The 14,799-nt window shown below is 36.1% G+C and overlaps 1 protein-coding gene across 1 annotated transcript in view; it reads right to left on the reverse strand.

Annotated features, from left to right (window-relative positions):
• LOC150078459 (neuroglian-like) overlaps nucleotides 1–14,799 on the reverse strand; it is a 442,449-nt gene that overhangs the window by 190,864 nt on the left and 236,786 nt on the right. The window contains exon 8 of the mRNA XM_090385067.1: nucleotides 3,311–3,471. Coding sequence (XP_090241193.1) covers nucleotides 3,311–3,471 — 161 coding nt within the window. The remainder of the gene's footprint in view (nucleotides 1–3,310; nucleotides 3,472–14,799) is intronic.

Raw genomic sequence — 14,799 nt, forward strand, 5'->3', positions numbered from 1 at the left:
AATAATACATGATTTATATATAAAAAACACAAGCAAAAGACAACAACTTTTATGCACAAATTGAGTATTATGCACATAAAAGTTATTGCTTTTTGCATCAAGTTATTACTTGATGGATAGACAGGATGAAGAGAACAGGCACTTTACACACATATGTTAACATCCCTAAAAATGTATTTTCATTAAATCTATGGTTAATCTCTTCCATAAATAAGGACTTACTGAAGTGAACAAACAATTTATTTAATTCTGTACAATTAAGGTTTTTTTATTACTGCCATTATAACTAGTCCTATAGCTGGTCATTCTCTCCCTGCTTTAATCAGTGCATGATTAAAACAGGAAGAAAACAAGCATCTTCGCACTTGGCTTCTCGCTCTATACTAATGCCATGAAAGAGGCCAGGTGAATGACCCTGACCACCTGTTGCTTTTTTCTCTGCTATAGATATAAATGGTGGCAAATATAAAATTGAATGATTTTTGTTATTACATGCAAGAAATTGATTGAAAATTTTCCACAGTCCACAAATGTCACATAAATTGATAAAGCATGCTTCATTATAATAATTATCTCTCAAGAAGATTAGTTACTTTTTCTTTATTCTCCATTTAAAAAGTATTTTTTCTTTGAAAAGGTTACATCTCTGAAAAGGTTACAAAGTCAGAACATTTGTTGTGACTGTTTTATTTAACAAATTAAATTTTTATTTACATTTTAAACCACTAGCATTACCATTATAAATGTTTATAAATTTTATAAATGTTTACCAATGTAAATACATTCATTTGTTAATGCTTAATATTCAATGACTTGCATCTCCAAAACTGCTCTTACCACTAGGTACACCTTGCTAAAATACAGAACCTCTCAAACTCTGAGGGTGCCAGATTTTAAAGAGTACACTGAAAATTGGTTGATGGTATTCAGAAACTTATAGGAATCATGCATGGAATACAAATTGAAGGCAAGGGTTACTGACATTCTAATGAGAACTATTATAACATCTAAGGAAGTCTGTAACTGAACATGTCTGGAAGGCACAATAAGAGAATTGAAACCTCATCATGAGCAGAAGTCTCAGTACCTCCTATCTCAACTATACAGAGTATGATTCTGAAATCTAAAAGAAATTTGCAGGGACAAAATGTTTCCTGTAAAAATACAGCCACTGGATTAATCTGAAAAAGTAAATAATTTAAGTCATTGATATTACTATGTAGGTCTAAGCAGTTCCACTTTACAAACTAAATAAATATTTTGCATCGACATTCACACATGAGGAGTTATTCAGGGAGGAGAATGCCAGAGGTGTATTCAAATCTGGCAGTAAGCTAGATAATCTTGTAATAACTGAGAGTAAAGTGGAGGAGAAATTGTTGAAGATAAACACAAGAAAGGTACCTGGGGTGGATGGAATCTGTCCAGTTATATTAAAGGAGGTGGCAAAGGAAGTAAGCAAACCCTTAGCCATAATTATGAGAGGGGAGTTACCCATGGACTGGAGATGTGCAAAGGAGGATCAAAGGGAGACACAAGTAATTACAGACCTGTTAGTTTAACTTCTGTTCCAGGGAATTTAATGGAGGCACTGGTTAAAGAACCATTGCAGGATCATCTAGACAAGACTTCAGTTACAGCTTGGACACAGCATGGGTTTGTTAAGGGGAAGTCTTGTCTGACTAATTTCATTGGATACTATGATGTAGTCATAAAGGAACTGGATGCAAAGAATAACTTTGATATTATATATTTGGATCTTAGAAAAGCCTTTGATACTGTTGCACATGGAAGACTGCTGCACAAATTGGAGCAGTGTGGCATTGGAGGCAAATTGCTGCTATGGATAAAGGGATGGTTGAGTGGGAGAAGACAGAGTGGTAATCAAAGAACACTGCTCTTTGTGGACTAATGTTATTAGTGGAGTCCCTCAGGGTTCAGTGTTGGGTCCATCGTTGTTTTCTGTATTTATAAATGATACTGATGATGGTATAGCAGGCTTAATGTCCAAGTTTGCAGACGATACGAAGGTTGGCAGGGTTGTTAAGGACACTAATGACAGTACACTGCTGCAACAGGATCTAGAAAAGTTGAGCAGATGGGCTGAGAGGTGGCAAATGAAGTTTAATATTGACAAATGTAAAGAACTACATATGGGAAGCAGTAATCTCAGAGTAATGCATCAACTCTGTAGTACCACACTGACAGTGGTAGAGAATGAAAAGGCCCTGGGGGTAATTGTGCAGGCAGATATGAAGTTTTCTGAGCAGTGCAGATGGTCTGCAAGAGTAGCTCATGGTGTCTTAGTGACAAATGGGCCTGGAGTACTGGGGTCCATAGTTTAACAGATATTTATTTAAAGTATACCCAGTAAAATAAAATAAAATAAAATAAAATAAAATAAAATATTTCCAGAATATTTTATTTTATTTTATTTTACTGGGTATACTTTAAATAAATATCTGTTAAATCATGGTGTCTTGTCAATGATATACAGAAATTTTTCTAGCAGGGATAAGGAAGTGATAATTCCCTTGTTTAAGGCAATGGTCAGGCTACACCTTGAGTACTGTATACAGGTCTGGAGGCCTTGTTTTAAGAAGGATGTAGAGCTGTTGGAATGAGTACAGAGAATGCCAACAAGATTAGTGGATGGAACGAAGGGTTGCTCTTACAAAGAAAGGCTTAAGTTTTGCAGATTACAGTGTCTGGAGATTAGGCACCTGTGAAGTGATCTGATTGAGGTGTATAAAGCCTTGAATGGTTTGAGCATGCTCAATGCTGATGAGATTCTTCCTCTTGCTCAGAATAATCACCTGAGAGGGCATAAATTCAAATTGAGGAAAGACAGTTGTAGGATAGATGTGCGGAAGTTTGCCTTTAGCCAGCGGGTGGTTGATTGCTGGAACAAACTTCCATCTGTCGTTGTAGAAGTTGATAGTTTAAATAGATTCAAGGCAGAACATGACAAACATTTGGAGCAAGTGGATGGGTGAAATAAGGGGTTTTTTTTTTTTTTTTTTGGCTGATGCTATATAAGCTTGGTTTCTTGCATCATGTGCCTTTGCTAATATCAACCAATACATTAGTGAAATTCATCTGGCAGGGTGACTCATCAGTGAGTTGTTGCAATTAATGGTTATTTAATGCAAAATCATGCTATCTCTCATTTTTGAGTTAAGTACATCAAAAGGAAAAAAATAAAAAAAAAAACTTTCTGCTAGAATGTAAATATTTTTTAAAAATGCACCCATAGTAGGGACGAATGTGTTAAACAAGAATATATAAATATTTTATTGTTTGTACATACTTCCAGAAGGTTCCACTCTTAAAATGATCTTGTTCCCAAGTTTATATTCATTTCTAAACACTGAAGTAGCACTACATGCATACATGGCTTCATCCAAAGCATCAGTAAGAGTTACGTTTGTAAAATGGAGGTCCCCTTCTGGATCAACTGTGATGCGGGAACTAAAAGAGAATTAAAAACTATTACAGTTCTATAAATATTAAAAAAGGTGGGGTCAAAAAATATATCGCAATTTGTATTTCTAAGTATTTTATTCTTTATAAAATTATAAATATTAATATTATAAAAGTATATATACACAAATTAAGAGGGGCACTTCCACAGTATTAAATAATAAATTACTGCTAATAAAATAAAAGTCCTTGCAATATCTCAATCCATAAATGTGAATCTCAGACTAAACCCTCAAAACTCAATTATGAAAAAATATTTAACCCAATAGAAAATTCAGTGTACAATTAACTAAAATAAAACAAAGGAATTCAGGACAAAGGTACAAATATTTAGTTTATAAAAGCACACACACACACACACATATATATATATATATATTTGTATTTATAGTAAAACTGGGTTTTTCTATACCAGCTTTAGATTATGGCTATAGTAAGTCATCTAGGAATTGACTTCCTGGATGACTTTGTAGCAGAAAGCTCAACAGGACCTGCCTTGTATTTGTTGCACAAATACAAGTCATTAGTAAAAAAAAAAACTAGTAACAAAAAAATAAAATCATGATAGAAAATACTGTATCATAGAGAAGCATTTATTGTTCAAACCAATAAATGCTATTGCTGTAATTTCTGAATAGCCTTTATTTTTTTTATTTTTTCTAAAAAAAGAGGAGCTAAAAATTTGGGTACGGGGCTTATTCATAAATTTAATCTGAAACTTGAGATTTCTTCTGATGCTAGACAAGAGAATAAAAATGCTGCATTTTTATTAATTTCAGAATTTTTACTAACAGTTTTTATTAACTTCAGCATTTTTACTAACAGTTTTTACTAACTTCAGCATTTTTATCTGACCATCTGGCCATAGCCTAAAAGAAGTCTTCTAGTTATTACCAACACTGGAATTTGTGCTGCATGAAAATTTAAGCTTCTCTCTTTTGGAAATAAACATTCTTGTTTCCTAGCAATGCTCATTATTCATTCAAATAAGATTATGTGATTTTTGATGGAAATTAAACAAACAAGTAACAACACTGATATTGTTTGCTCCCCAGTGGAAATGAAAAATAGTGGGTATTGGGCCAATTCGGTGTGTCAGGTATTGTATATAACTTCTACTAAACATGAATACTAAAGGCACGTTGTAAGCATTTCACAATGAAAAAACAGAACGATTCAAGAGCACACAAAAAAAATTGGAAATTGTGCTGCTGGCAGAAAATAGTCACATAATTTTGTTTTTTTCTTTTTATATCTTAAAACTTGGAGTTGCAATACTTATTTTAGTGCATGAGGCATCTGAGAAAATATAATAATAGTGATATTAATACAACATAGCATACAATAATATTAGACACAGTAAAATGTAAATCAACAGAGATACTTTTGTGAAATTGAGGCCAGATTTTCTGGGATACAGTGGCTCCAGACCAATGCAGTTATTGTAATAAATTAAGAAGTTTTTAAGCTTTTAAATGCATTTCATTTACTATAATTATTGCTTTTTTCATTTATTGTGATTAAATCTATTTATTTATTATCCATTATTTCATATACCACTCATATAAAAGCACTCTGTGTAGCAAACATTAGAAAATGCTTCTAAAAATATGGAAGCCAGGAACCCAAACTACATAACTCTGGCACTGTGTGGAGTGTTTTTTTTAAATTTCCATGTCAACAGAAAACTTGGTTATACAATACTCATTACACAACAAAAGCCTTTCAGAGTTGCTGCCCATAAAACTTTTCTGTTTAAGAGTCAGCAACTGTGGGATGGTAATATTATTGTGGAGATTTTACAAAATGTTTTTACCAAAAGATTCCAGCATATGTCTTCCCTAGAATATTTGCAATTATAGTCAGATCTGCAACTATACATCCATTAAGTTTTAATGATTACTGAAGGGTAATTATAAAACTTAATGGATGTATAGTTGCAGATCTTGCCATGATAATGGATATTTTTGCTTCATTTTCTCACAGACTACTTTCGTCCTATTGGACTGGAGTTATGAATGAAGTGAAATAGATTGAAAATCCCCTTTGTATCTGATGTAAAATATTGCATGCTTTGGAACCTGCACATTTAAGGTATATTAGATTTTCAGTGAAGGAATATCATCAGAATATTTTCTACACATTGTTTTGTTGCTGTACATTCTGAGTTTAATCATGGTTTTAGAAATGGTGGAAAGTGTAGATATTTTTGGAATTATAGCTACTACTGCATGGACAACACTGTCTGTAATGTATGTTACTTCAGCATTGACAGGATCCTGGACAACTCTTGTGATGTCAGACTGTGCTAGCTGTTCAAAGGCATTCCAGTCAGCATTAACAAATTTCCATCATGTTATATTTGACGGCTCAGAAGGTCTTTGTCTCAAAGTGGATACCACAATGATATGATCACTCCCTTAAACATTGTCTTCCACCTCCTATGTAAATAAAGAGAGTTTGGGGAGAGAAAGGAAGTAGATAGATGATCAATGGCAAAAAAAATTCAGGCAGACTAAAAAGATAGTGTTTATCCACATTTCGCATTATTTTTAAGTATTCACTCTATTATATGATCCCTCCCATCAGTATCTACACTGTAATAGATACCAACATAATAACCTTTGGGACAGTAAAATTATCTAATCAAAGAACAGAAAAGGTAGTTGTCCAATGAGATCATAAAGGTTTGTTTGTTTGTTTGTTTTAGAGTTTTATGGCGCATTAGCATCTAAGGCTATATCATAAAGGTCTGAGAGATATTAATCCCAATTATCAAATATACAGAATGGATTATAAAAGAAACTGTAAAAAAAAGACAAATAGTAACTTCCTCTATGTTATAAGAAGTAATATTTGAAAAGAGGGTATGGCTGCCTACTGTAATGGTGACAGTTGGCAGATCTATGTACAATGTACTGCATTTGGTCTTGCTTATGTTACTGCACCACAATTGCATGATTAAATTTTTTTATATCAAAATTAAGTCCATTTTTCTTAGTTTTCTACTTGAAAATCAAAAACTATTCTGTGGTGTGACTATGACTGACACTCTGACAAAGGTTTCTCCCAATAGATCATCTATCTCTAATGGGAAGGTAATGTTTTCTCCATTACAGCAAATATTAAGGATGGTTAATTTTTATATTTCCCACTCTTTTGTGTGGGAAAGTCCTAGTGCAGGAAAGTGGAAAGTCTTATTTTTGTGTAGGACAGTCTCAGATAACCCAGATTATGTTGCAGATGAATTGAATAGGTACTTTGCATCAGTTTTTACCGATGAAAGACCCTTCATGCTGAGGAGAAGAGGCTGTACAAGTCAGGCTCAGCCATATGAAATTAGTGAATTTGTAATTACAGACAACCATTTATTAGAAAAACTTCTGAGCATAAAGGCAAGAAAGGCTCCCATAGTTGATGGCATATACCCAGTAGTTTTGAGGGAGACCGCCAGGGAAAGTATTGAACCGACGAAAATTTATGAAGGCATCTTTGGACTCAGGAGAGATTCCTTTGAATTGGAGAAATAAAAATGAATCAGCAATACATAATGGTGGATCTAAGAGTGATGTTGGTAATTACAGACCAGTTAGTCTGTCATCATTGGTAGAAAAAAATCTTAGAGGCAATGACTAAGAGTGCAGTCTGGGGACATTTAGATAGATATGGCATTCTGAAGGACACACAACATAGTTTTGTTAAGGAAAAATCATGTTTAACTAACAGTAGGCTATTTTGACACAGTTACTCATGAGGCAGATTCAGGGTACAATTTTAATATAGTTTATTTGTATTTTAGCAAAGCATTTCACTCAGTCCCTCATGAGAGGTTACTGTATAAACTGGAACAGGTTGGGATTACTAGAAAAATTCTAAGGTGGATTGCTGAGTGGCTGCAGGGCAGAAGGCAGAGCACTGTGATTAATGGATATTCTTCAGATTGGTGTAATGTCACGAGTAGGGTTTCCAAGGATTGGTTCTTGGACCACTAGGCGCCTCCGTAGCCAGGTGGGAAGGAGCAGCAGTGCGTAGCACACGCTTCTTGATTAGACCGAGGTTCGAGCCCGTCACCACCAAATACGGAGGATGCGGAAAGGTCAAGGAATGACCACCGCATATCATGGAGCAATATGGCCTTAGTTGCTAATGCTCCTAAAAACCAAATAACAACAACAACAACAACTTGGACCACTGTTTTTTCTCATTTTCGTAAATCAAATCGACAAAGGGATAGAATGCATGATGTCAAAATTTGCAGATGACGTAAAGATCAGTAGAGTCGTTAATAATCAGCACTGCTCTTTCAGGATGACTTGAACAGATTTTAAAGATGGTCAGAGAAGTAGCAGCTATGTTTTAATGCAGCCAAATGCAAGGTTTTAACACTTGTCGAATAGCAACCCCAAAATAAATTATACACTTGGCGGGATTGAATTAAAAAGAGTGGAGGAAAAAAGGAATCTGGGAGTTATGATACAGGCAGATATGAAGTTTTCTGAACAGTGTAAATAGGCAGCCAGAAAAGCCTGTGGTGTCTTATCAATGATTTATAGAACATTACTTTGTAGAGATAGGAGGTCATAATCCTACTGTATAAGGCAATTGCAAGACCACATTTGGAATACTGTGTTCAAGTATGATGATCTCATCTGAAAAAAGGCATTGAGCTTCTTGAAAGGATCCAAAAATTGGCAATTTTGAATGGTGAGATCGGAAAAAGAACAACCGTACAAAGAAAGACTGATTATGTGGGCTACAGAGCTTGGCAATCAGGAATTTCAGAGGTGACCTGGTTGAGGTTTATAAGACTCTGAGAGGAATTAGTAAAATTAATGAAGGTGGAATTTTCACTATTATAAAGAATTCCAGAACTATATGGCATAAATTAAAATTACTGGAGTTGGGGTTTAGATTAGATTGCAAGAAGTTTGCTTTCAGCCAGTAAGTTGCTGATTGCTGGAACAAGTTGTCCTTGCAGGTAGTTAAGGCTGACAGTTTGAATAAATTTAAAGGCCAACTGGATAGTTACCTATAAGAGGAGAGAAGCATATAATTTGTATTTTGTTATCTGTTTGGTTTTTACTAGCCAAATATTTGCCAGTGCAGCAAAAACTTGTGGCTTCCTTGCACTATATGGTGAATAACACTATTACTGTTACTATTTATTATTTATAGGTGAATACTATTACTGTTACTATTTTATTCCATATTATCTGTGTGCTTATTTCTGTTTATTGAAGAAGTAAACTGCATCCAGTAGGTTTTCTGGCTTGTTTCCGGGTATACCTAGCCATTGCTTGTGGTTGTTTATATTTTAAGAGATTATCTGTTGTAAGATACCTGCAGAAATTATTCCAAACTTTATTATTGTGATTTGCAATTTGTGATCCACCAGGAAAAAAGGGTGAAATAGAAAACAAGTTGGGGTTGTGGATATTGTTTATTCAGCTTGCTTTTTCTGTATTCCATGGGCTGATCTGCAAATCTCCAAGACTGTGCCATACACTTTTTTTTCTATATCATAGAAGATGGACACCAGGTGCTCTCTTTTTGGGAAAGCATCTCAAATAGATGTTTACATTCTAATTAAGTGGCCCACAGTGGACCTGTTCCTTCATAAGCTGTGCTGAATGCAGGAGAGAAGGTCTTTTGATTCTAGGTACCATGAAAGATGGTGCTGACCATTCTCTCTAATATTTTGCACAAACAGCTAGTCAGAGCAATAATTTGTTTTGCTAAGCCATGAAAAGATTCTAAAAATTTAGGATCCTTTCTTAGCAAAATAGAATAGTTGCTTTGTGCCACATGTCTGGAAACTGCTCTTCAAGGAAGATTCTGTTTTATAGAAAGAGTAGGTTGTCCATGAATTTTAGTGAAAGGTGTTTAATCATCTCATAATGGATATAATTTGGTTCAATAGCACTTGCCTTCATAAGAGAGAGCTTTTTCAGCTCATGTGATAGATGGCCCATTATATGAGTAAATACACTTTGATGTAAAATTAAGGACCTGTTTCTCAGTTTTGTGTTTAAGGATTATAAATTCTGGGGAGTAAGGTGAGATGCTGCTGAGATGTTAGAAAATGTTTCCCCAAGAGATTGCACTATCACAGTTGAGTCTGCAATAGTGTAATCATTATATTCCAGGACCAATGAGGGGTGTGCTGTGTATTTTCCCTTCATTTTCCAGATTTTGTCCCAGACCACCTCAGAGCCACTTGCCTGGGTAAGAGAAAAAGTAAAACAGATCAACGATTCCTTTTTGGCTCTGACATCACATATAACATGCATTAGCACATGTGTTGCTGTTGTTATTGGGTTTTAGGAACATTGGCGACTAAGGCCATATTGCTCTGTGTATATTTTCTGTAAATTGCATGTGTTCCGAGGTCGATTTTCTGTTTGTTGGATGAAAAACCCAGGTTTTGGGAGAAAAAAAACCATGCTACCCTTGCCTGAGACCAACTAACTCAGTCATGTTCTGAAAAAGACCCATAAAAACTACTCCTGTCATCGACGGGATTCAAACTCAGGTCTTTTCCCTTTTCCACCTGGTGCAGGCAGGATGGCGATCCTACCAAATGTGCTACCCACGAGGGCTAGCATGTGCATTTAAAGGATATGAAATTAGGATATCGTCAAAACATTCCATAAGCTTTGTTTTGTGCTTTTTTGCTGCTATGCATTCTGAATTCCCCCCATGGTTTTGGAAATGGTGGAAACCAGGTAGATGTTTTTGGAATTTAAATTGCAGCTGCATGGATGATACTTTCTGTGATATAGGTGACTGCATCATTGATAGGCTTCTGACTGACTATAATGATGTCAAAATTTTCCACGTGCTAGAAAGCATTCCAGTTAGCCTGGTCAGTTACCACTGGCCTAAAAGAAAGATATAGTCCCCACTAATTAGGGTTGTTATCACAGACAAGTGATCACTTCCATACGGGTTCTCCTCCACCTCCCAAGTAAGTGAAGGGTGCACAAAGGGAGCAGACAGAAAGATCAATGGCAGAAAACATATGGGCAGTCATGTAGAAGAACATGTCCCATTTCTCACACTTAAATGGGAGCAGTAATTATCAGTGAGCATATGCTCTAATGACTTGTCCCCTTCCATTGATGTCAGCACTACCTTACAGGATGTTATGTCCATTAAAATCTTCAAGAAGTAAGGAAAGGGGGAAACAACTGCATTAAAAGTTCATGAAGATCTCTCTGGGGGATGTCAGTCCTAGGTGACAAATGAATAAAGAAGACTATTAATAAAAACCCCACAGTAAGGCACATTGCTACCACCTCTATGTTGGCTGCAATTAGCAAAGGCTGAAATGGAGTGTGGTTGTCCAAAAGGATAGCGATTCTTCCATGAGTATGGCCATCAACAATTCTATCCTTACAAATAATAGGGAAGTTAAGTATACTGGTGTAATGTGCTTTTTGATAAGTCTCTTGTAAACAAAAGCAGGCTAGTTCATGCTTTTGCAAAAGTGCCTTGATGTCTTCAGTATTTCACTGGAATCCGTGATAATTTTACAATAGCAATTTAGTCAATACTTAGGCTTGGTGGATCTGTCAGTTGGTTTCTGAAGTGCTGCTGGCTTATTTTTCTCAGTCTTGGTTTTTTTTTTTTTTTTTTGGTGGGGGAAAGGGTAGATACAGATTCTGTCCCATGTCCATTTCTTCTTCCATAAAGCATTCAAGACCAAGTCTTCTGTTGTCTCATTATCCTCTACATTCATTTGTTCTTGTGGTTGATGAGATGAGAGCAGTTTTAACTGTTTTTCCTTTTCACTCATTTGTGGTAGTGTAGGAGATATGGATATAAGTATGGCAACTGATTGGCCTTTTGAATTGGTTTTAGCAAACTCAAATAAATGGAAAGAGAGGAGTATATGATCCTGAAACTTCCCAGAAACTTTCTGGGCATATGATGTCTTGTCACTATTTATTGGTTGGATGCATTTTTCTGGACCCTTGATAGAAGATGCTCAGCTCTTGTTTTCAGTTTTTGAATTTCTTTTTCTTCCTTCCAGTGTTGGCATACTCCTTGGCAAAATGTAAAAATTGGCTTTGAAGCTGGACATTCCTTGCTATCATGGTCTTTGGCACCACACTGAGCATGCTGCTGCCACTATAGGCTGTTTGCAAGTGGCCATACTTTTGGCACTTAAAACACCTAAGTGGATTTGGAATGTATGTCCTTACTGGGCAGTTTAAGTAGCTTGCCTTGGACTTGGAGACCATGTATTGAATGTAAGGATGAGAATTGGAGCCCATTCTTGTGCACTGATATTTGCTTGACAACTGCCACACCTTGATCTTTTAATTCAGAATAGATATCTTCTTCAGAGACAAGAAGATCCCACTCTGATATGACATCATGTGAAGAATTCTGAATTTTATGGGGGGGGTGAATTTATAGAGATAGGTATTCCTCCTATCAATGTGGCTTTCAGAATATGTTTAGTGGAAGCCTCATGTTTGGCACATGATGCTTCCTAATAAAAGATCTCCAGATAGCTTTTTCACAGATTTTGGGGATCCTGCCAACCCCTCTAATCTTTTTTTGGATGAAGAAGAGTGACATTTTTCTGACTGCTTGCTCTCTGCTGAAATTGAGAATGAGGAAAAAGTAGTGTTGGTGATATTGTATCATCCGTTCTGAGTCATTTTAGGGGCTTGCTGGAACTCCTAGAAAAATAAGAGAGATTTAAACTACTCATAGGATCAGAATAAAAATTTCTGATGCCCTAAGTACCTTGCCTGCCATAGAGCCCTGAAAGGAGATGCTCACTCGTGAACTAAGGTACTGCTACACAAATGGTATGTCAAGTTTACTTAGAGCAAACTTGGCATACAAGTTTACCAAGATACATTATTAGAAATGTGGCTCACACATATTTCCAATAATGTCTTGATCCTGTCCCAGGACCAAAAGGAGGGAGAGTTATTGGAAAGCAGTTGACCACAGCAGTAAGAACCACTTGTCGATCTGATACCAGTTGGGCTGGTCCAGGACCTCCCATCTTGTCAAAGAGGGGTCAAAGTAGTGTATTAGGGCTGGGTCTCTCACCCACCAGAATCCCCCTTTCCAAGTTTCCACTGGCCATGGTGCATAGCTGCACATGCTGGATTCCAATGATGTAATCCTGGTAAAAAAGTATGGGCAATGGATTCCAGTGAAGCTAATCTGGAAGCTCGGCAGCATCATTGGGAAGGGAACCTCCCAATGATGCTGCTGGACTTCACATCACCATACATGAGTAGTTTTACTTCACTTCCACTATACAAGAGCATTTAACCCCCAATGTACAGGTGCCAATGTTGAGGAGGTTAATTATGGCAGAAGTGAAGGTGTACATATGCTGAGGTTATATGACTGGGAAAGTGAAAATAGGTATGTTTACCATTTTTACTAGAAAATGGTTATGTTGCTCTATTAATCTTTTTATAGTTTGCCCTCATCTGTTGACATCAGCATTTTCCCACAGAGGGTTATTTTCATTTAAGTCTCCCATTGTACAGAAGGACAGCAGGAGTTACTTGTATTTCTTCAAATGGTATATCTGGTCCTGGTAGAAAGTACACTAAATTAAATATGATTACCCTAAATTTTAATCATATTCCTACAGTTATTGCCTCTAGATATAGCTACTGCCTCTGGAGTATTCAAAGGCATGTGATTATGGACCAAGATGGCTACTTCTCTGTGTACTGGTTGTCTTATTCTGTCTTTTCTTTCCTATAAATTTCATAATTTTTTTTATTGAGGGAGTGTTAATTTTTTTCCCCTATTATTCTTTTTGCTTTCTGTGAATATCTCTGTGGAACCATATGCTTGTTCTCTGAATGATGAGAATTTTCTTGGGTGCACTCTTTATGGAAATTTTAGTTAGCTCATCCACCAGCCATTGTACTACCTCTTCCACTGGCTTTGTGCATAGACTGTCCCAGTAAAAAAGCATAAAGATGATAATGATAACCTCAGGTTTGATAACTTGAATTTGAAGGCAATTCTGGTATCATGAGATCTTGCCAGCATAGTATACTTGACTGACATGGCACTCATCAGAGAAAATTCTATTACTATTGGTTTGTGAACTGACTTGAAGTTGTAACTGTAGAGTATAAGGTCAATTCTGGGAAGGCTGTGATACAAAAGATTAAGCACCTGGCCATATCTCATTAATGGCGCAGTCTCTTGTTCTATTCCAAGCATTTCAAACATGTCATCTAACTCCTTTTTGGCCTCTGCATGCTTTGGGATATTCATGTTAAAATCCCCTACAATTATCAATGTTACTGTTGGCAGAGTTTGCTTTGCTAGCCATTTAGCAACTCCATTATATTTCTGTCATTATGATTGGGAGGAAGATAACTGAGACAGATTTGGAGGAAGAGTTGATCACTTGCTCATATGGCTTCCATACTGTCCATCTCACTTTTATGTATTCTATTTGAAACTCACAACTGAAGTTGCTTTATTTTTGGAAATTTCAATCTACCTCTTATAGACTTGAAATCATGGATGGGCAATAACACCATGGGGAAAACAGATTTCTGTGCAATTTAGTTGATTGTTATTTATTCCAACATATCAGAGAAAGTACAAGGTGCTCTGATATCCTTGAGTTGGTTCTCACTAAGGATCCAAACTGCATCCAAAATTTGACAGTGTAGTAACTGATAACAGGTTACAGTAATGACTGCAGCATCATAAAATGGGTAGTGTCCAAAAAGGAAGAGAGGAGACTATAACAAATTGAAGTATTTCTTGGGCTCCAATTAAGTGGAGAAATAACTGCAAGCTGTTGGATATGAAAAGTATTCAAGGGATTTATTTGGGAACAACCATTACATTTGTTCCAGTGCACAAGTTCCACAAAAGAAGGCCCAAGTGGATGAGCAGAGAGGTTAAGGGTATGATCAAACTAAAAAAAAAAAAAAAAACAGCATGGGAAAAAAATCACAGAAATCAATATTACAATGTACTGATTTACATGATGGAGAATTATAAGCATATATATAATAAAACCACTATGGCCATGAGAGAAGTAATAGCTAGGTACAAGAAATCATTAGTAAAGAGAGCTAAAAATGGAGGGAGTTCTTTCTGTATGTTAATACAAAAAGGAAGAGAAGAATCGGATAGGTCTCTCATTTGATCCAACTGGAAAAGTCATGGAAGTGGCAGATGAGTTGAATAAGTACTTTGAAATGATCTTTACTGTTGAAAGACCATTTGAATCAGGGGTCTGCAAGGGGTTAGACAAGATCAGTGAACCAATACACCATGGAATCGGGAACCTATGAA

Source organism: Mastigoproctus giganteus, chromosome 11, assembly GCF_048544385.1.
Source record: "Mastigoproctus giganteus isolate SK-2022 chromosome 11, ASM4854438v1, whole genome shotgun sequence".
NCBI lineage: Eukaryota > Metazoa > Arthropoda > Arachnida > Uropygi > Thelyphonidae > Mastigoproctus > Mastigoproctus giganteus.